Source organism: Bidens hawaiensis, unplaced genomic scaffold (assembly GCF_021521415.1).
Source record: "Bidens hawaiensis isolate Kalapana, Puna unplaced genomic scaffold, B.hawaiensis_p1.1 tig00039587_1, whole genome shotgun sequence".
NCBI lineage: Eukaryota > Viridiplantae > Streptophyta > Magnoliopsida > Asterales > Asteraceae > Bidens > Bidens hawaiensis.
The window spans coordinates 34,809-59,813 of NW_027505616.1; the positions used below are offsets into that span (position 1 = coordinate 34,809).

General features: G+C 34.7%; 1 protein-coding gene across 1 annotated transcript; it reads right to left on the reverse strand.

The window, feature by feature from the left end:
• Positions 1–24,369: 24,369 nt before the first annotated feature.
• LOC143614309 (uncharacterized) lies at positions 24,370–24,987 on the reverse strand. Its single transcript, XM_077087788.1, has one exon. It carries the CDS (start codon positions 24,985–24,987, stop codon positions 24,370–24,372), a length of 618 nt encoding a protein of 205 aa, XP_076943903.1.
• Positions 24,988–25,005: the final 18 nt, after the last annotated feature.

Sequence of the window (25,005 nt, forward strand, 5' to 3'; positions counted from 1 at the left end):
TTTATTTCGGATTTACTTTACTAACTAAAGGATAATATATTCTTAACATTTATCTTTTCCAAGTTTTAAGTAACAATGCAGATTTCAATAAGAGATTCAATGACTAAGAGGTTGGCTACATCTCCCTCACGCTCAAGGTACATTGTTATTTCCTTGGCCTAGCCCACGATTAAGGTGTGATCCCCGATAGTCACATATTCCAAGGTTTAAAGGTTTTCGCTTTTCTCACGAATTAGAGTTTCTACAATCTCGCCTGTAGCGCACGTTATCCAAAGTATAGTCGGGGCAGTGGGACCAGTTACTCTTAGTGGCTGACAATTTCATTGTTTTCATCTATATAGAGGATCCTACGAATTATGGTAGACGTACCATACCTAAGGTTTTGGAGTTTTCACGGCACTCACGTTTGGGCTAAATCCCGGTTCGGGCGAGTCCCCAGTTAACATTTGAATCTTTGGGCCAGTCCCCGGTTTGGCCTTGTCCCTAGTTTTTGGGCTTGTCCCCAGTTTTCGGGTTTGTCACAAGATACACGGGCTAGTCCCCATATACACGGGCTTGATCCCATTTGCACGAGCTTGTCCCTAGTTTATTTGGGCTTGTCCCCAGTTTTTGGGTTTAATCATAGTTAATATGATAAGTTATATGCATCAGGTATCCTAAGTCTAACTACAAGGATCATGGAAATATCAACACTTGTGGTAATTTAGGTCTAAATAGACCTTATGGTATGATCTCTACTTATCGGTTTATATTCATTCGGTTTTAATCTTTATAACTTTATAGATGTAAGGATCCATTATTTTTAATCTGTTTTACAAGGATAATTTACCCTTGAAACTTTTCTCAAAACTTTTAATAAAATAAGACTGTTACAGATATGCTTTCAGAATAATAAACAACACGCAAGTAGTCAAAAAGTTTAAGTTATTATTATTATTATTATTATTATTAATAAATCACCAGGACTTACCAAAATCCTTAACCTGGATTTCACCATACAAAAAGATGGACCACCCACCAGGGTTAAGCAGGTGTTACTAATCGACGTAATCGTTCATAAAGTGCAGGAAAAATAAAGATAGGGGAATCAAGGGCTTCAACCCCACGAAAGGAGGATCCATCCACCTTTGTCACCCCTTAATAATGTCTTAGGATCGAGGATCCTATATCCTACTTAGCTATTATTTATTACATACCAGAATCAATTATCCAGAAAAACACAAACAAGCAAATAAAAAGAGGGCTCAAGCCTTGTTTTCTCTATCCTTCATTGCCCACTTTGCCAGCCTCCTCTTCAGCAGCTGCATCCTTCCCGCATCCATCATCTCAGCCTCCTAACCACCAACAGCAGTATTAGTGCTTTCACCTGCTTCATCTTCGCCACCACCCAATGTTGCCAAGGATTTCTTCTACTGTGCCATCTCCCATGAGGATTTGTCGAAGGCAAGATCATTAGCCTCAATCATAATTTTGATCCTGGCTTGGAGGACTGACTTGGTTGCCCGAATCTTTGCTTCATTAGTGGCACGCGTTATCTCCTACTGCAATTGAGCCTCGATTGAGGATGCGTGATCCTCAGCTTGCTTCTTTTCCTTGGTCATCTTAGCAAGCGCTTTATCCTTTGCAGCAGCCATGGACCTCATCCCAGACATGGTCTCCTCATACTCTTCGACCATCTTCTTATGATAACTTTTGGAAGAATTTACGACCTGTACAAGAAAATTGAACAAAGTCAGAAGGATACGTGATTCATAAATGAAAAATGTCATGGTCAAGGATCCTTACTGTAGTAAGCATGTCGAGGAGTTATTTCTTAGCACCGAAATGACTCTCTGGTTCTGAAGGTTTATTTCTCTTGGATGCTCCTGACTTGGCTCGGGTCGTGACAGGGCGTGGCTCATGCATCGGTGTAGATTTTGGAGTCTCCTTTTTCACAAACATACAATCAATGTCTTCAAGGGAGAATTTGGATGCAGACTTACCGGATTTCTGAGCACCTACAAAGAACGATTTACAGATAAGTCTTCAATTATTTTTAATTAATAATAAACAATGTTATAAAAACTCTTACTTGACATGTTGCTAATCGAATATGAAATCGACTCTTGAAAAGCTTCTGTGAACTTGGCTTTAAAAGTCCTAATATCTGGATCCAGTGCAAGAAATTTTTGTGCTCTTTCCTTGGCTCCAGGAAGCCCGGCTAACAAAGCAAAATTATCAACTGCAAAAGAAAGAACAAAGCGTTAGTTAAAGAATCGAGTACCCTTTCCATTTTACATAAGGATTCGGGATCCTACCCTTCATGATCCACCTTTTGGGTAAATCAGATCCACCAGGGATTGAGTCCTTTTTTACAGAGAAAAAATGGTTATCCAGAAAGTACCATTTTGGGTAACCTTTGAGATGGGGGTCGGTTGACGTGGTTTCAATTTAAAAAAAAACTATTGGAGCCATGAGTAGCCAAGGTGTACAGATATGACAGCTCCGACAAGCCGAACTCAAGATCTTCTTCATCAATGATCCTTTTGATGGTGCGCAGTACTCTCCACAGCATAGGCATCGCCTGAATGTAGCTGATTCCGGTCAAGGTAAAGAAGCTCTGGGTAATGCTAGAAAAGGGATATCGGTAGCCTATTAAAAAGGTTGAGCGGGAAAGCAAACTCGGGTCTTGGATACACAGTCGCTTCGTATAGTGGAATCAAAGGGACGAAAGATGGTGCTGGACTGAAAAGGTGATCGGAGATCATCAAATGTTGGATCGATAAACTTGCAGATCTCAGAGGAAGGGTTAGCGAGAAACCCTTGTGGTCGGAGTTAACTTGAATCCGATTGTTCGGAAGAAGAAGATACAGTGACGGTAAACATATTAAAAAAGAAAAGAGAATATGAAAGGAAGATAGAGAGAAGGATACCTGTTTGACTGCCAAATAGTGTGGTTATAAATGGATTATTATGATCACATATATAGGAGGCAGATAATAATCAGGTTTAGCGATAATAACTATTTCTGACACATGTCTAATCATCTCATTTTTGCTGGGAATTTGAATTTCAAAATGACAGCTGTAATCCGCAAACAACCGCCATTTTGGGGGCAATTGTTAAGGCATAGATTTTATGTTGAGGATACTTTATCCTTATGTAGCTTTTGGAACATTTTTCCTTGAGATATGTTCCAGGATGAGTAGGATCAAGGATCCTCGATATTTGTTGTTACTAATGATTGTTTCTCATGTGTAGGTTTTTAATTAACAGGTCTAACGGCTGGAAGACCTAGTCTACCAAATTTTACGTCATGGAGTTCATTCAGCACGTGGTAAAAAGACTTGGACGCAGCTAGTAGGAGAGTGGCGCAAAGATAGGACTAGTTGTTAGCTTTCATTTTTGTATTTAATCAAGCTTATGATCAGTTAGTTGACACACTTCACGTTCATTAGCAATACTCAGAGATAAATCAAGCAATACTCACACACACATAGCGATTCTTGTATTTACTGATCATAATCTCCAACCTTTGTAACACCCTTTTTGATTAATAAATTGGTGATGGACGATTTTTCATCACCCGGGGTTTTTGTGCCGGCGATCCGACCAATATCAAGGGCTTTTCCTCCCAACAAATCTCTGTGTTATTGTTCATCTTTGTTACACAATCGTTATTGTCATATAAGCACTAGAGCTCACTTTATAAATTTGGTTACATTATCCTTAAAACCAATTTTTGACCAAAAAACTTATGATTTAGTTTATGAGCCTAGAACAACAATTAAATCCCAAGCTTTGGCCGAATTTGTGGCTAATTTCAGTACTGATATCCGGCAGGAAGCTGACTAGAAGTTCAACAACTAGACCAGGATAAGGGTAAGTGGATATTATTTACTGATGGGGCCTCAAATGTCAAAAGGACAATCTTAGGAATCATCCTGAAATCGCCATAGGAGACATAATACTCCAAGCAATCAGATGTGACTTCCAAGCCATAGATAATGAAGCCGCGTATGAAGCTTTAATTGTTGGCCTTCAGTTGTCCAGGGATTTAGAAATTAAAAATATTCATGTATTTGTGGATTCCTTATTGCTTGCTAACCACTTCAATGGCTCATATGCTGTTAGAAGTTAAAAACTAACTGAATATCTTCAGATAGTTAAAAATCTGGCAGAGAAGTTCGATTCTTTTATTATTGAACGAGTATCTAGGGAGGAAATTGTTGAAGCAGGCGCCTTGGCACATCTTGGATCTGCCTTCAGGATCCCGACGGAAATATCAATTCCGATCATACATGTCCTGAATTTAGCTACAAAGGTGCCTTCACTTAATTACGAGGAAATAATGAAAGAAGTTGCTAAGCTGGCTCCCCAAGTCAATGAAGTAATGGATTCTGAAAATACAGCTGATCAGGATCCTCAAGCTAATCGGGAATCCTGGATTCAACCTATCAAGAGACATTTGTAACACACCGAGATCCCTAAGGAAGAGAATCCTAAAGCCTTGTGTATGAAAGTATCTAGGTTCATTATCTTAAACTAGTGTTTTTCCGATGCATTGCGTTGGTCGTAAAACACGGACGATGGTAAAACCCAAGTGTTGATGCGGTAAGTCGACGCGAATTCGGTCGGTTTCGGTTACGTGCGTTGTTGTACTGGAACTAAGACAAAAATAAAAAAAATTATAAAAATGGGGGTGGACCAATAGCGTAGTGCTGGTCGTAAAACTCGATCAATGGTAAAACCCAACCGTTATCTATCCTGGATGTTGAGGCGGTGATTCTATGCGAATTAGGTCATTTTTCGTCATGTTCATTATGGTATCGGACCTAAAAAATCATCATTCGGTCGATTTTCGTTACGATACTAGAACTAAAACAAAACGCGGTAAGTCTATGCGAATTCGGTCGATTTTCGTTATGGTATCGTAAATAATAATTAAAAAAAACAAAATTATCATTCAGTTGATTAGGCATTGATTATGGGCCGAAACTAAAGCAAAACAAAAAAAATACTATCAATATGGCGCCGTAAAGTGGCCCAACTAAGCTTTGCGACACCAAACTTTTAAATTATTATATATAATAATGATATTCTCTATAAGAAATCTCTTGCATTTTAACACTTGAGATGCCTGGAGGATCCGGAGATACAAGAAGTTTTAAAAGATATCCAAGAAAGAGACTGTGGGAATCACACTGGGTGTCGATCATTATTCTCCAAAATCCTTAGGACTGGTTACTGTTGGCCAACCATGAGGAAGGATGCAATGTTCTATGCTCAGAAGTGTGATGCATGTCAAAGACATAACAACATTCTTCATCAACCACCTGAACCTAACCATCCCATTGTGTATCCTTGACCCTTCATGAAGTGGGGGATGAATGTTGTGGGCAAACTACCGAAAGCTCTAGAAGGAAAGGTCTTTATGTTAGTAATGACATATTACTTTTCCAAATGGATTGAAGCAGGCGCATTGGCCCAAGTAAAAGAAAACGAAGTGATATCCTTCATCAAGTTGAATATCCTGAAGCGTTTCGGTATCCCAGCCGAGACCATCTGCGACAACGGGTCTCAATTCACTAGTAAAAGAACTACCAACTTTTGTGCGGCATGGGAAATAAAAATTGATCACTTCCACTCTAGTACACCCTCAAGCCAATGAACAAGCGGAAACTTCAAACAAGATCATCGTCAACAATTTGAAGAAGAAGTTGGGGACAAAAACAAGAAGGTGGGCTGAAGAGCTGCCATTCACACTATGAGCAGATCGAACTACATCAAAAAAGTGAAACAGTGCAAACTCGTTTCTCTCTAGTATTTGGACCGAGGCGATGCTTCTAACTGAGATGGTGTTCCCTACTGCGAGATCATGCCTCCAGAATCCTGAAACCAACAACCAGGATCTTGCCGATGATATTGATGTTGTGGATGAACTCAAAGATTCTGTAAGGATTCATATGACAGCATACCAACAAAGAATCACCAAGTCTTTCAACAAGAACGCCAAGGTCAGAAGATTTCAAATGGGAAGTCTAGTACGAAGAAAGGAATTTCAGAATATAATGGATCCCAAGGATTGAAAGTTAGCACCCAAATGGGAAGGACCATTCAAGATCGAGGCTGATGCGGGAAAAAGAGCATATCAGGTATCTACTATGGATGGCAGGCTCATGCCAATATCCTAGAATGTTATTCACCTTAAACTCTGCTTCGTGTAAGTTAGAATTTTATCTCTAACTTGGTATGGTATGTATTCTGACATTACGCTTTCAATTATTTTATTATCATTATTCTTAAAACCAATTACTGACTTAAGCATCGAAGGGTTGTTATCCAAGCTAACACCCGCTCACAAAGGTTCAAGTGTTTTGTAGAATTGGGATCCCGACTAAGAAGTGAATGCATTCCTAGGGGTTTGGCCACCTCTCTAAATTTAAGGTATAAATCCCTTCAAAGGTTTAAAGGTTTTCACCTTTCCACGAATTGGGTTTAAACACCTCGCCAGGAGCGCGCATGTCCACATGTAATTCAATATGGCGGGACCAGTTCATCTTAATGGTGGCTGACAATTTCATTATTGTTGGTTACATGGTGGATCCTCAAGTATATTATCAATGGAATAAAATGAACACATCGTACAACCGTGGCTTGTCCCAAGTACTTACACCAGGTTTCGGCATTTTCATGTCACTCACGATTGGCTTGTCCCAAGTACTTACCCCAGGTTATGGCATTTTCATGTCACTCATGATTGGCTTGTCCCAAGTATTTACATAAGCTTTTGGCATTTTCATGTCACTCACGATTGGCTAGTCCAAAGTATTTAACACTAATGTATTAACTCATGTTCAAAGCTATATTTGGGATTCTCCCAAGTATCCTCAGGATCACCTAACCATCTCAGCGATTATCTTAACATATCTTGCAGGATCTTAAGGTTCAACCTAAGATAAAGGTTATTAGATTGATTATCTTCTAACATCAAAGATTCCTAGTGCCTACCCATATAAACCTCATCCTATTCTAAACAAGTTTGATTGCTTCCTAAGTATGTGGTGAAAAATTGTTTTTACACGTGCGATTTTATTCAGTCCTAATATAACTCAACAAAAGTTTTCATCAATATCTTTTGGTATTAAAATAAGACAGACATAAGTAATACTGAAAGGTTATCATCATATTAATCAAAAGCAATATCCCTGACTTCGTCCTAAAACCCAAGATCCCTCCGTCAGAGATCTTAAAAAGTTTTCCTAAGAACAGTTTAGGTTTTGTCCTGAAAATCAGGATCCCTACACCTTAAGCTGTTCATTGTCTTAGAAACTGAAATTAAAATTGTTCAAAAGATCACCACCACATGACAGAGAAAAGTAAATTGTTTAGAGTACAACCATATCGAAAACTAGCAAATAAAACCTTCAGACAAAATGGGGCTCGGGCCTTATCTTCAATATCCTTCATTCCCCTTCCGTGAAGCCACAGCTATACCGGCCTGCACGACCTTGTCACCATCACCGGCTATAACCTCATCATCCCTGACCTTGTCCTCACACCTTGCTCGCTTCAGCAGGATCCTGCTTGGGATCTAAGCCTAACTCGGCCCTTAGCTCTGCTTCCCTAACCTTCAAACCTTTTAGATCCCGTGATGTCTTATCAAACTTAGGGATTATGGCCTCTTCCGTCAGCATAACCCAGGCATGGCAGATAGAGTGAGCAGCAGATAACTAAAGATTCATCTTGAACTCCTATAACTCCTTGGCATGAGCGGCCTTGATCGCCTGAAGATCCTTCTTCAGCTGGTCACATAGCTCAAACTTCTTTTCAAGATAAAGGTATTTATCCTCATCGATCTTGAAAAGATCATCCACCTTCTCCCTACAGGCTTCGAGCTCTTGCACGGTGCAGCTGTGGATCATCATAATCTGATCGAGACCTTGCAAAGATACAAATGAGTTAGTTCTAAAATACTATGCGATATAATGCTAAAAATGGTGGAAATCCCTACTTGCTGGACAATGGGCTAGAGATTCTCGAATGTCAGAGTTTCAGCAGTATGCCTGACGAGTTCAACTCCTTTTCTCTTCTTCGTTGAGGAAGCCTTGCTCTTGGAGTACGGAACAAGTGGTTTGGAGAATTTGACAGTGGTTGGATCTTTCTTTTTAATGATATTCTCGAGATCCTTCAACATGAAACCTTTCTTACCTAAAAGAAGGAGATCATAATCTTCATGAGTATAAGGAATCAAATCAAGATCCCGAAGAAGATACTTACCATACATGTTTTCAGAAACTTGGCTAGTGGAAGAGGATGCATGAATGTAAACACGAAAAAACCTTTCTAACTCCAGAATCCTCAAAAGAGCATAAATACTCTTGCAAGCCTCAGCTGTTGGTGATGCAAGATCCTCAAACTTGGGCGCTGCAACAACAAGAAAAAAGATAAGTATTTATTCTATCTAACTATTTATTTAATTCTTATTTTCTTACCTTTAACAACCTATTGTAATGAAAGATATTTGCATTCAGGGATGGAATCCCTCCGGACAAAAAAGAATTTCCTATTCCATTCCCCGTCGTTTTTGGTTGTTTTCAGGATCAAATGGGTTTGGCCAGGAATAATTTGAAAAACGAATCTACAGGAGCCGTGGGTTCTCAAGCGATATACGTCGGCTAGGTCAGAGAAGTCAAAGTCTAGGTTATGGGTGGTGATAATGTGATTAGGCATGAACAGTATCCTCCAGGCCATTAGCATCATCCTCATAACTCAGGCCGGTGATCTAGAAAACTGGGAAATAAAAGGCAGGAAATGATAAGTAAGGTCAAAAGAAAAAGAATAATAAGTAAAGCAAACCCAAGTTTTGGAAATAAGGTCGGAGCGAGTCTGTTTTTCGAAAGGACGAATGATGGTCCCTTGGGAAATATCTCCTCAGCGTGAAGGTTAGCGATATCACGATCCGTGAAGTTACAGGTCTCGAGATTTGGGAAAGCCAGAAGCTCTTGGTTGAGGAATTCTTCTCCGGAATCCTTAGCAGATGACACAGAAGATCGAGTTCTTTTCTTTTCCATCGGAAGTTATAATCGCGGTAAGAAAGAAGAAAAACCCTAGAAAAATCAGGAAAGGGAGAGAGAGAGTTACCTTGATTCCGGATTAGAGGTGAAGATAAATAAGGCTTGAAATGGAGTAATTATAGGCACTTATCCCTACATTAAGATGTGGTTGTTAATTTGCTTGGGGAATTGATCTAAGTTTTTTCACATTAGCTGGGTCGACGTCATAATGATAAGGCTTAATAAAATATATTACCGTTGTAAAGAGGTTTACAGTTGGTAGGGGTGAGCAATAACCGAATCGTTAACTGAAACTGAACTGAAAACCGACGAAACCGAACCGATATAACTGAAAACCGAATTAACCGAAATTAGCCGAACCGAACCGAAGTCTTCATTTTTTAACATTTTCAAGCCTATTTTCCCTCTATTTCATGTATTATACGTATTTATAGTTTAATACTATCATTTTCATGCATTTATATCTCCATTTCATGTACTAATATCTCAATTCATATATTTATACATTCATTTCATGTAGTTATGCATTCATTTCATGTATTCAAACATTCCTTTCATGTATTTTTAAACAAAATTTTAGCCCAAATTTGATATTGGTTATTAACCGAAATTAACCAAACCGAACCGTGCACACCCCTAACAGCTGGCATATTTTTTGGGGAAAATTGTTATGGGTTGATTTCTCTACTAAGATCCTGACTAGTGTCCTTAATAATATCCTGACATTCGGGATCCTTAGCAGGTCTGGAATCCTGAACCTTGTTTATTTAAACTAACTAAAATGCCTGCAGGTTACGCTTTCGCTAACAACTTAAAACGCTAGAAGACTCAGTCTTGTTGGTAATTCGGAAGCTCAGTTGAACTGCACATGGAGTTGAAGAATAAGTCATACAACGGTCACATAGTTAGGATTTCCATATTTGTAGCTTAGTTTTTTATTTTATTTCTCTATAGAAAGAGGCTGATGAGAACATTTAGAACACACAACCTCTGCACTCACTACTTATATTTTTGTACTTAGCGATTGTTCTCATTCAATTCTCTAATTGCACTCCAAGTTTACTTATTAATAAATTGAGGCAGGAGATTATTTTCCCCTCCCGAGGTTATTTTCCAAAGATCCTCACCGGGATTCTAGGTTTTATCTCGCTATAACCATGTGTCTGCTTTACTTTACCGCATTTACTCACTTGTTTGTTGAGAAACACACTACCTCACTTAACGAATTTTTTCAATTATTGGTTCGGTAATTTTTTACCAAAACACTTGGATCGATAAATTTTTGGTGAAATAAATTTGTGTTTTCTAAACTACCTAACGACGAGGAGTACTCAAATATAATATTTTTCTTAATTTACATTTATTTTTTTTAACCATTAATCAATTATTTTAATTAATTTTAGTTGGTTTTTTTTTATGAACTATTGATTTTAGTTATATTAATTTTATTTAATTCTAGATCTATTGATATTATTATTTTTATTTATAGAGGAGGGAAGCAAGAAATAGGGTATTTACTTGTTGAATAATACACTAAAAATTATTATTTTTTTAAATAATACATTTTTTATATTTGTAATTATCTTCTTTATGCTTCACTCATAAGCATTTTCAAAAAATATTAAAAGATTATACAGTGCGAATCAGGTATTCAAAGTCGGATATCCGGAGTTTCGGTTATCGAACTTCAGATATCCGAATCCATTTCCAAACTTCGGATATCTGAAATTTCAAATATCCGTTCGAATTATGAGACGAATATCCGAAAAAAACACTAGTTCATACCACACATGTAAAAAACAAAAGGGATATAATTGCAATTCAAAATGAAGCGATGGATCTTACACCACACATTTAAAACAAATATGTTTCAAAAGGAAAATTTATTAAAGATGAATCAAGCAGGTTACACTCAAACACAGTAACCACCGCCGTCTAAAAACCTTCACCTGCAGCCAACTACCAATCACCGTTGGGCATCATCTCCCTCTCTGTTTCACTGAAACCGTAGCCACCGAACTTTATATGAAGACAGAATTGCAGGTCAGAAGCGGTGTGGATGTTTGAAACCCATGGTTTACCACCGTCTGCGTCGTCGTCGAGATGATTAGGACGACGGTGATCTGATGGAAGGTTATACCGGCGTCGATGTTTGAGGCGTGTGTTTTGAAATAAGATGGATTTAGGGTTCTAGCTTCATTATATGTGTTTTATATGTAATAAATAATTAAAATAAAAAAAATAAATTTTCAGATATCGGATATCTGAAATATCCGAAAATTTCCAAATTCACTATCCGAAATTTCAAATTTCCCAGATTCGGATATCCGAATTTTCGGATATCCGAAATTTCGGATATTTTGGATTTGGATATTTCGGATACAGATTTTTTTGAACACCCCAAGTGCGAACAGTGTAACCCCAAATTTAATTTTTTTTTCATATAACATTTTCTCTCATCTATTCACAATAAATCATGAACATACCATAATTTACAAAATTTACTCACATAGTTATAAAGCATGGTGGCTGAGAATGCTCGAAGAGAGGGAAGCAAATTGAAAAATACACACCAGACTTATGTATGTATGTATGTATACTAGTCTGTGGCCCTTGTATTACACGGGTAGTTGATGAAAATTTTTAAAATTTAATCATTAAGTGAAATACAGTCAATAACATGATCATATCTGTTAATACAATTACAATTTACGTTAAAATTACAGAATTTACATAAGTAAGATTACACAAATATGTTACAAATAAGTAAAACCTTCATTATACACTACATTTTTGATTGTATTGGTCGGTATACATCGTTTATCATAAATCAAAATCTTTAGTACATGTATGCTTGTAACTCTTGATAATGTAACATAAAGGTCTGCTTATAACCAGTGGCGGACCCAGGATTTTTTGCCAATGGGGTCCCATATTTTTGGTGTTTAAATTTTTCGGGTCGGTCGTTGTTCAGGTCGGGTCGAGGCGAAGAACATAATAAAAAACAATATCATAATAAAACTTTCTTTTCAATCATCACTACCTGAACGGGTCAAAATGGGTCGGGTTGACACATAAACACTTTGTTTTCCCTTTCTTAAACATTTTTGAGATAGAACCTAGATCCACCCTTTCATAAGCATGTGTTGAAAACCATTAACTTAAACTAGTGAAAAATAAAACTGATATTTTAAAGTGTTTGAATGTTTCTAAAGAAACCATGCATAAAGTTGAAAACAATGATATGTATTTTAGAGGTGTTTGAATGTTTCCAAAGTTATCATTGCAACATTAGCAATCAAATGATTGATTAACACTAAAAATTAACACAAAAAACCAAAAACTGAGCCTTGTAAGACTTGAACCCATGACCTTTCAAAGATAAAACAAGGGACTTTCCACCAGACCACATCAACATTAATAGTATGGGTTCCAAGTATTAAATCTTATGGGGTCCTTAAACAATTTAATATACCGCTTCTAATAAATTTTTAAAAAACATTGGTGTCCCGGGACCCCGATCCACACTATGTGGGTCCGCCCCTGCTTATAACTCTTTCGTGTGACAAGTAAGGTTATTCAAGTACATACTAACCCTAGATAAATGATAATGTATCCATGAAACTAACAAAAAGATATTCATACACATAAAATGTCATACCTTTTAATCAATTAATATGATGTTATTTGAGATCATCAACTTATGTTTATCCATTATCCAAAAATCATGATTATCCCTAAAACCAGATTACATGAACTTTGATGAGATAATCATTGTTGCCTTAGAATCTTTAGAATTTCAAATTGATTGATCATGATAAATTTGTTATCATTAACACTCTATGTATGACAAATTTTTAGTTGATTTTATATTTTACAATTAACAATTGTATAATCAAGCAACATATAAAACTGAACACTAAAATATAACAAAATGATTTGTTTCATTTCATATGAATGTAGTTGCTAGAAAAATGACAAAGATATACTAACCTTAAAGCATTTTCAAATAACAACGATTATTCTGAGTTAGCAGAATATTATAATGTATAAAGTTGCATAAAGTGAATGTAGTGATTTTTATTTATAATAGTTGAAAGTATTTGATTGGGAATGTTTATATTTTGAATACTAATCTCGTGTTATTAGTAAATATTATGGGAAGTTGATGGAATATTTGACTAATCAATGTATATATTCTAATAACTTATAGTAAAAAAAAAAGAAGCAAAGATTTCAGATTTTATGGAAACATTGTAAATTACTTTTAACTGGGCTAAGTATTTTTTTTTAAATTTAATGTGAAAATGGAATATCCTTAAAATATAATGAGGAGCATGATTAAGTTACAAATAATAAAAAGAGAAATCTGTATTTTGTCTCCCTGGTTTATATCGTCGTGCGATGGGTTTACCCCTGAAAAAGATTTTGCGAACTTTGACTCCCTGTGTTTCTCCGGCGGGTTCTTCTGACCACTGACATCAGTTGACCCGTCGTTGACTGACCAAAAAATGTTGAAATGACTATTTTACCCCTGAGCCTTTAATTAATTCTAAAACTAATAATCCAAATCGTGTAGAGGGTGGGGTTTGAACCGGCGACGTCTCGTTTAACAACAAACAAAATAAACCATTTGAACTAAACTAGTGTTTGTTATAACTATGTAATATAAATATATATTACCACTTTATAACTTCATCAAAGGTTTATCATCATCATCATCTCCAGATTTTATTAATCCAAAAATCCAAGTTCATCATCATCATCATCTCCAGATTTTATCATCATCATCATCACCATATCTACAACATCTCAAGTTCATTATCATCTCCATTTTTACAAAACAATTAAGATCTAAATATAAATATTCATCCAAAAATCCAATAACAACAAATATGACACAAGAATTAATAATTATTAATAAAATTTTTGAAATAGAAAAACAAGATGGCTGGAATGTGGGTGCCGTGGCGGTGGTTGTCGTGACCGGAAAAACGATATGGCCGGAATCCATGGCGAAGATGGCTGTCGTGGCGGTGGCGTGGTGCCGGAGGTTAGGGGTTTTGATTGGAATGATTTATGGGTGCGATGGTTGAATTATTGAAGCGATTGGTGGTGGGATTTGAGAGATTTGAGGGTTTGAGTGATGAAATCTAAGGTTTGAGGATTTGAGATATCTGATTACTTGTTATGAAATTGATGATGAAGATGATGATATTAGGAGGGATTACTTGGTGGTGGGTTTGAGGATTTGAGGTTGTTGATGATGAAGATGAAATGATGTTGTTGATGAAACAAGTTGATAAAGATAGGATTCTTGAGGTTGTTGATGAAATGATGATGATGATGAAGATAGCCTTCTGATGTTCTACGATTATAATTAGAGAATTATTATTATTTATTTATTTATTTATTATTATATTATTATTATTATTAATACTATTATTTTTATATTTATTATTTATTAGAAGAAGATTACTAAAATACCCTTAATATGTTGGTATTATTACTAAAATCCCTACAGTCAACTAATGGTTAACTGACGGTAAGAGTCAGAAGAACCCGCCGGAGTAACACAGGGAGTCAAAGTTCGCAAAATCTTTTTCAGGGGTAAACCCATCGCACGACGATATAACCAGGGAGACAAAATGCAGATTTCTCTAATAAAAAATAAAAACAATATATATTTCTATTAAGTTACATGCATAATTAAGACGTGAATCTTAATGAATTTTTAAAATTTTAATAATAAATGTTATAACTGTAATTATTTTAAAAAAAATTGTGTATAACTTTATTATTTTGAATATAAACCATAATAAACACTTGAATTGTATTAACCAAAATGTAAAACTAACATAACCACAGTTTGTTGTATTTGTATAAAATTAAATTAATAAGTTAATATAATATTTAAATTATATAAATAACTGATGAAAACAATATTCTAGGTTTCAATATCCTAAATGATTTTTGAAAAACGAAAATAGTGGAATGAGATTGAAACATATTTTTTGGTTTAACGTTTTGAATGCTTTTAGTTAAGTAATTTTTTTTATAAGGCATGTTAAATTAAATATATTTAAATGTATACAAAAAGTATAAATCAAGTCAAAAAATATATGCTTTTGAACCATTTTGGTCTGAGTTATAGAATAAAATATTGAAAACTTAATATTGATATTTTTATTGCTAAAACCCTATATACTACACAAAAAATCATATAAATAAATGACAAATAGTTCATATAGTAAATCGTTATATATATATATATATATATGGATTATAATTATAATGTTCAATATATATATATATGTATAATAGGTATTCTCCATATTTGTAATATTTATACAAAATGTTTGAAGAAAATTAAGAAAAATACACATTTTTCTAAGTTCAAATGCATATGAGAAAATTTTAAATTCAATTTTGAAATCAATTTTATATAAAAAATTATGCATTAATGCTCGAATCCTAGTTTAAAAACAATTTGTAGTTAACCATACACATCCAAATTCTTCGATAATGATGCACCTTTATTTTCTTTAATTTGCAATTACCTGTGATTTTAAAATTTTATTCTAACAGACCTGCAATATTAATTTTGATATTTCCCTATTTTCTTATTTCACAATTAATGTTAATGAATGAATATGTTAAGATTTACATTTAATTAAATATTGATTCATATACTGAAATGACTTAAAAGATAAATACCATATATTAAAACAAGTTGTAAAAAATGTAAGTCTGAGGGTAGTGGGGGGTGAGCGGGGGGCGCGGCCGCCTACGTGGTCAGCCGTGGCTGGGACCGCGGGGCGCAAAAGAGAGAGAGAGAGAGAGAGGAGTGTGTGTATGTTTTGAGAGAGAGAGAGAGAGAGAGGAGTGTGTGGTGGTGGTGTGATTTGTGGTGGTCCGGTGATCGGTGGTGGTGGTCCGGTGGCCCGGTGATCGGTGGTGGTGGTCCGGTGAAAAAGAAGCCATGATCTGTGAAGAAGAATATATATGGTCCGGTGGTCCGGTGATCGGTGGTGGTGGTCCGATGAAGAAGAAGTCGTGATCTGTGAAGAAGAATATATATGGATCAAGAATATATATTAATATTAAAATTAATATTTAAAATAAATAAATAAATAACCGGATCAAGCCCCGGATCACCTGGACCACTACACCCTCTGTGGCTTGGTTGAGGGGCTTGATCCAGTGCCATGTCATCGCCTACGTGTCAGGTTTTGATTGGATCACTTGGGGCTCAACCAAGCCCCATTACCCTTAGTCTAAGGATGGCTAAGAAATTGACAAGTGACAAGTATGAGTAGGCTTATATTTGAATACTAGTTTAATCCCCGCATGTTACACGCGTTGCTTTTATATACCACACATTATTGTGAATATACTTTTTTTGGCTTCTAATAATGTGTGAATATACTTTTTTGGCTTTTAATTTAATTTATTATAAGAAAGTTTATATACTTTTTTTTATCCATATGTTTTTTATTATTGAAACTTTAAAGTAAAACGAATATTTTGCTCAATTCACATGAAGGAAATTCTTCCATTGACAAACGTTTCTTGAATCTTACATATTCCTACAATTCATTCAAACTTACAAACATGATAAAGATTTCATTTCTTGATTCACATTATCATTAATCAATCCAGGAGTTTGTATCGTTTCTCCTGCACACCTGTACCTCTCATTTGTATCTTGAATATCATATGAAGTGGCATCTGACATCCCCAATCAAATTCATTAATTACATTCTCAAAGGTTACAGGAAATTATTGATCTAATTTTTGTTGTTGTTTACCTGTGTGGAATCCCTTTCAATGGCCTATCAGAAAAATTTGCATATAAAGCTCTTAAAACAGCCTGCAATGCACAATCCCATTTAAACTGATGTTTGCAATGCACAAATTTTTCAATGAAGAGTTGGTTAAAGCGTCATTTCCAAATGGTCGTGCCTGGTCCATCAAAAAAGACCTTTCTTGTCCATTTTCTTTTAAAAAAATTATAAAGATAATTACACTAAATATGATTCAAAGACTATATTATCAAAAAATATCTATTAAAAATAAAAATATGCGTTACGGCCCATCCAAAAAACTTTTTCGTCCATTTTATTTAAAAAAATTTAATGCCCTAAATATGGCTCAAAAACTACATTAATTCAAAAACATGTGGCTGCATTGTGTAAGTTTGTCCTTCTTCCTTGACCTTCAAGAAGTTAAACAAAAGACCATTATATGAAACTGTATATAATTTGCTCATACTTGTTACAAGGAACTAAAAATAAATGAATAATTGACATTTATATTATACATATTCACCAGGCATATTCTTCTTAATTTCTTCATAAGTCGTGCCGCCACATACACCGGCGTTTATCTCATTGAGTGCACGCCATTGTATCTATAACAAAAAGTTAGCAAAATTTATGAATAGTAAGTAATCAAATAATCAATTCATGTGATATAAAAAAACTAACCTTTGGGAATCCAGCAATTTGATTTGCGGTCAAAATTGTTCATTGCAATGTGCTTGTCCATATCTAGGTCACACCAAAAACGCATAACATTATTAAAAAGCATGTCCATATAAAAATAAGCATATTAAAGTAAAATGAGTACGAGTCCTAATGGAAGCAGCCCGTTCGTTTTTGAGTCGCTTCTCAACAAAATTAGTAAGCTTTTTGAAACAAAGCTCCTAGTTTCCACTAAAAAGTCAAAAGATCATAACAGTGGGTCAAGAAATATAAGACATTCATGCTACAGACGAACGCGTATTAGCTGTCAGGTCTTAAAAGCTCAAAAAGCAGCTCATTATCTTATGACCATAAACTGCATACGATTAAGGTAAAAATTTTTACCTAATGATAAAGCCAATTGAAGCCACAAAATTACATATATCATTTATGATGTAAAAGTACATGTGTTGATGCAATCTGCACAATGCTCACAGTATTTCAATACAAGTACCTATTACACAAATGATGAAACACAAATAGCTAAAAAACATAAAAACATATAAAATAAAAGACAAACTTTACGTGTTAAACTACCGGAAAAAAATAACACTTCAATAGTTTAAATTAAGAACAAAACCAAATCGTCTACGTAAACCGACGCATTAAGCGAAGGCATTGATAATACGAAACTATACAAAAACTTGAAAGATAAATTATAAGACCATATATAATGTCAGTCAAACACCTTATGTATAACAAAATACATACTTTATGTAACGTTAGATTAACAGAAACCCGAGACTTATGCAGGTCCTGCTAAGTAAACCATACACTTCAACCGTGGCACAATTGAAAATCTCAGGATTCCCTCTGTATCTTTATTAAGACAACCAAGCCATATACAAATATAAAATAGCAAAAACACCTAAATTTTAACCTAACCTAATCCCTAAATCAAAGAAGTTAAACACATCAAATCCAGTACTCAACACAGTTAACGGGCAGTCAGATGACAATAATCAAAATCAAAACCCAATCCATAAAGCCAAAGATAAAGAAAGCAAACATCTGGATATTGAGACCGTCTCTATAAATCGATTAGGGTTATTGTATGATTGAAATATATGATTTTTGAATGAACAAATAAACATACCTATAACTCCATTGGCATTTGAGAATCGGACTTCAATCGAACAACTATACTAAATAACAACGATGGAATGCTAGTAGAAAAGAGAGATCGAAGATTTGGATTTGATGGAATGATGGCGCTGAATTAAAGGCAGAAGAAAGATGACCAGATTGTTGAGATACATCGAGATATTAGGGTTGATAAGATATGATTGAACGGAAGGAGTTCGGAGGCAGAGGTTGAAGGATAGGGTTTGAGTAAATTCCGATGATGCTTTGTTTATTGATGTTTTATGACCCATGTAATATAAATGAATCAAAACCGGGTTAAATTAATGAAAGACCACCATTCACAAATGAAGCAATCTTGTGGTTTTAGAGAGAATGGGAAGCGACGTGAGAGCGACACATAGAATTTTATGATAGATAATTATATATATACTAGCTTTTAGCCCACGTATTACGCGGATTTTATTTAAAGTTTATGTTAAATATTATTTTAAACCATAAAAGGTTAAAAAGGTAAAACATTTTGCTCACAGGATATTATAACTATTCAAAACTTATTACTTCTTAATATCACTAAGTTGCACATATTATTATTCTACTATGACAATTTCCCCAATTAAGAAACCAGAAAATTTAAGTTATCACATGTTTATGTCTTTCAATCCCCTCGTCGTCACCTTCGCACTCATGAGTCATGATCGAAACCCGTTCTCTCTTAAGATCCATGACAGGGTTAACAAAAGCACTTTCACACTCACAAGTCATGATTGAAACTCATTCTCTCTTAAGATCCATGACAAGGTTAACAACCCAACTGTCTTTCACCGTCTTGTGTATCATAACATTTGTTTACATTGATTTTGGTTTGAAAACTTCAAACTGATCAGAGTTTCTTGCTTGTATCTTACCTTTGGAATCTGGTTGTCGATTGCTGCCTTGAGGTAATGAATTAGACATAAGATTCTCAGAGAAGTAAACACTTGTTTAAAAAGAAGCAAATTAAATATGTTTCAATGAATATTTCACTTTATTCAAAACTATACTACAAAATGCAAATGACCATAATTTAAACAGCCAATAAACAGCAAAAGGTTCACTTTCTACCAACCAATTTCTCAATTTTTATTGAATGCAATTTTACAATTTCAGAAACAACCTACAACTTAACTGATCGAAAAAGGGCATACAGAATGAAACCATATATGCTTGCCATGATAACCAATAAGCCGTGCAAAAAAAAAAAAAAAAAAAAAAAAGAAAAACCTACCAAAGCCATCACCTATAAAGAAAACTACATAATTATGAAAAATATGTAAACAATATTAACAAAAAAAAAAAGAGTGTATGGCGAAGCTTGGGTTCTTTCTCAATAATATGTAACAGAAAACGAAATGTTGCAATTGCCATGCGAGTGCCGTTCTATATGATAAAGAAAAAAAATATGAAGAATGCTTATAAAGACACTTGAAGGAATGTAGCTCGCTTGTTCCAACATGGGAGCATCAAGTTCTTCATGAACAAAGCTTTATATTGTTGTAGCAGAAACTTGAAAAGGTTTAAAAGCGTTTTATGAATCTTGGCTATTCGTTCACGCTATGATCCTCGCTCCCCAAGTAGTAGCAAATATCCAACTCTGAAGCCACCTAATATAAAAACAAAGAATTCATATTTGTTTACATTCACTAAGGATACCAACATTAAGTGGATGTTAAAAACTTAACCCCAAAAAATGAAAGCAAATCTTTAAGGTTAAATACCATTTTATTTATTATTAAATTTTTAAAAGAAACAATTTTCGAGACTTTACAACTGTTGAACCGACCCAAATTTTCCAAGATTTTAATCCATTCTGCAATGGTTAAATAAACACAATATTAGAATTAGTAGAGGATAATAATAATTAGAAAATTGACAGTTGAAACTAAAAAATTAACTTCACATCTGGTCTCGGTTGTCTGTTGTTTGTGCTAAATTTGGTTGAAAATCGAATGGGGCTACGTTACATACATTATCGAAAGTTAGTTATGTGAAGGAAACTAAGAAATGATGGTGTGACTTAGTTATACAACATAAAACGACCGTAACTGATCATATATATGAATAGGCATAAACACATGTTCACGAACATAAATGCGCGAACAAAACATGTTTTCATATTCGTTCGTTTAATTAAACACTAAACATTAAAGAATAAAGAATATAGATTTGCATGAACTTCACTATTAAGATAATACCAAATTTATTTGAATTACATAAGTTTGAAAGACCTATATACCACATTTTGACCTTTTTATATTATTAACCAAGTATCTAAGTTTGACCAACTCAACACATTCTAGACAAAAATTCTCTCAAATTTGACTCCAAACTATCAACTCGACTCCAAACATTAGTGGAATTCAAAGACACAAAAAGAATGTCTATCAAACATGGCTCATGGTATGACGTCTTCTAGCCAAATGTGTAAGCAAAGTGTTAATTCTTGAGCCATTCGAACCATTTGATCTTTGTGAACTTCTTTTTCCACGTTAACATCCAATATGCTTGCTAGATCACCCTTATTTCCCTACCACCACCAGCACCACCACCCACCCCATGGAGCCCGTTGCCACCACCGCAACCACCTATGCAAACCGCCATCCTTGTGCCATATATAAAAAAAATTATATAATTGTATTAATTATAAAATAATGTTCAATAAATAACCAAATGAAAAGTTAACAATATATTAAAAGAAACACAATACGAACTGACACATTTGATCTATAACATAGATCTAATTACCATGTTTCAAATAAAACACAATCCGAATACAATTTATTGATTATATATAGTTTATTGGTGCTTTGAAATAACCAACTTCTCCATATGAAGGACAACCCCTTTCACGGGAACGGACACTTTAAATATTTGTATTTGTAGATAAACATAACACATGTAGCTCTTGTCAATTATGTGAAATTATTACATTAACCTTGTCAATTATGTAAAATTAATACATTACTCTTGAAAGAGTGCCTGGATGTAGTTGTAATGTGGCCATCCTTATTTAGAGAGAGACTACAATCTAGCAACCTCAAGAGAAAGGTTACCGCACGCACCGGAGGGGCTTGTTGTTAGAGACAATCCCCTCAAATGAGATTTATCAATTGTATAATCGCTCCGGCTTTAGCGATAAGAGGCATTGTTGCTCAACTCATTAGATGATTGTATTATTGTACAGATCATCTGATTGAGTTCGAGAGAATTCCTCTTTTCCTCAAATTAATTATCAAACTTTTATCTTTTAATTAGCAAAAGATAAAAATAATAATTCAGAAAACAATAATTCAAGAGTCCACTTTTTTTTGTTCAAGTTATGTTATTCAAAGCTTTATACACCGAAAGATCATTAAAAGGTAACAATATCTGAGCTTTTTTCGTGATAAAGCCAAGACAAAATTTAAAATCTCATCGTTGAAGTGAATGATTTCTCAGTTCCTTGAAGACAATGGTTCTTCTCGTCTCTTGTCATGTTCTAAATAAACCATGAATATCACATTAGATCACAACAGAACCACACCTTGACTTTAGAAGTTGAAGTTGACACTTTTTAATTCAAAATTTTAGAACAGGCCGTCATGAATCTAACAACTAAAGCTTCTAATTTGATAAAAATGGTATAAAATCCGTTCTTTGGAAATTCAAAGTTGAACAAAGATGTTACATTTTTTCTATAAATATCAAAATTATAAGTTGTATTTTTAAGTTTGAAATTACCTAACAACCCTGTTCATCGTTTTCTAACATTTTGCAATAGTTAGGAAAGATCAGCACTCCCCTGAGTGTTATTCTAGCCCTTAGTCTAGCAGATGCTTTGGATATTGGGACCTTTACAAGATTTTCCAGCCCTTAGTCTATACTTATTATGACAATATATAATAAGTAAGCAATTGGTAGTTGACTTGTTCAATCAAGCATACCAATGCAAAGAAGTTTGGGGTACAAAGTATCAGCTCAATTAGTTGCCATAATAACCTTAAACATCAACTGTATACGCCTATGTTGTCAGTAGTGCAAATAAAACAGACCATATGATTGCAAACTTTCGTATTTAAATTTAAACTAAAGCTCACCCTATACATGCATTAGTTTGTTTTGCAAACGTTGTTGTAACGATGAGTAACCGAGCCAATAAATACTACAAAAAAAGGGATTTTATTAATATTGACATAGGTTCGCCTATATTTTAAATTACCTCATTGTCTTGTATTCGTACAAACATAATTGAAATTGTATATTTCAATCTGAAACGTGTTTTTCTTATTTAAACATTAATTAATCCGTAATGTAAATCAGTTTTAAGATTTTGAATCGGTAAACTAACCCGAATCTTTGTGACTCGTTAACACACTTTGGGCAAATTACCCTTGCAACCTTTTAACTTGTTAAAAAGTTAACTTTTATGATCTCAAGAACAAATATAAGCAAGGGCAAAACAATTAACTTGAATTCATCACATATCGGAGCTTTAAGCTAATCAAAGGTGAGCAAATACGAAATCTACATAGCAATTAAACGAAAATATACGTACCAGAAAGTTTGAAGAATTGATGCTAAATGGAGTTGGTCAGCGATTTACAGCGCGACTGTGAAAGTTTGGAGAAACCGTAAAGAGACAGAGAGCAAAGTTCTCTACCACCGCTAATCATATGTACATCTGCACATATTATTCGCATCGGTGTACGAAAAACAAAGACCGCTCAAGTTAGCAAGGACATCAGATAAAAAGCCTCATTGACGGAGATTATAATAAGCAACCCTAGATGAAACGAACCGCACACGAATCATAAGAAAATATATAAAAAAATCAGTTCGGATCGTTAAAACACAGAGAATAATTATGAGATCTGTAATGAAAACTAACCAATTGACCAGACGATGGATCCGATTTTGGTCACACCGCTGCTGTTGTATCCATGGCAACTGATCAACATAGATGCTAGGTTTTGTGAGTGAATGGTTTGTGACATAGATAAGGAAAGATAGAGATGAAGAACATTTGGGTGATTAGGGATTTTACAAAAAGTTTGATGATTTTAGAAGTTGAAAGTGTTATGGCGAGGTTGGCTAGGCATAATTAGTGATCGACAACAGTAAGGGGGTGACGGTTTGCGAGGGAGAGGTGATGGAAGCTCGTGTTGTGGAGGGTTATAACTTATATGACATAACCCGTTTAAGGTTTAGATAGATTCGGATTCATAAACCCACGAATTTTAAGGATTGAATGAGAAGCCTTTATTTTGAAATCAAGCAATCTGGTGGCTTTATAGAGTGGGGGAGCAATGTGAGAGTGACACATAGGATTTCATAATAAACAATTATATAGATAGTTAGATATATATATATATACTAGCTTTTAGCCCGCGTGTTACGCGGGTTACTTATAAGTGTTTTTAATTTATTGATTTAGGTCCGTTTGACCGGTTACCTTATACTATGTTTGTTAGTATACATCATGATTTATTTTAATTATAGTTATATAAGTGTTTTTAATTTATTGATTTAGGTCCGTTTGATTGGTTACCTTATACTATTTTTGTTAGTATACATCATGATTTAATTTAATTATAGTTATTCCATAAATCATTGTTGTTGTACATCATGAATTTATAAAACTGTACTAAATACAGAAATTATAATAGTGTAAGTGATAACCACAAATTTTATTTTAAATAAGAGAAAATTTCCTTGAAAACGACATTTGTCGTTTTGTTAGCCTGTTTTCCGTTTTTGTCTAGAATCGGTATCTTCAGACCCTTTTTGCTAGCAACTCTTGATAGTGCTACATACAACCGTCCATGTGAGAAGACATCGTTCTTTAAGTACAAACCCACACTAGTTAATGACTGTCCTTGACTTTTGTTTATTGTCATAGCGAAGCAAACTGATAAGGGATACTGTCGTCTTGTAAACGTGAATGCGATGCTCTTATCAGAAGGTGTCAGGGCGATTCTTGGAATAGAGATCCTCTCACCAGTATTAGTCCCTGAAAGAATTTTCACTTCGATTACATGCGTACCCAAAGAAACTACCTGAAGCCTTGTGCCGTTGCATAAGCCCTGTTTTTGATCGATATTTCTCAAAAGCATAACGGGTACACCGACTTTTAGTATAAGCTTGTGGTTTGGTAGTCCGGCTATTTTAAGACCGTTAAGTATCTCAGTGGAGTATAAAGTTGGATCGACATTTCCATCTATGTAGTCGGACTTAGATACAGAATCTGAGCTTAAGTACTCGACCGGGTCACCATGAAATAATTCAAGCAGACGATCATTAATCATATGAACAACCTCACTTGT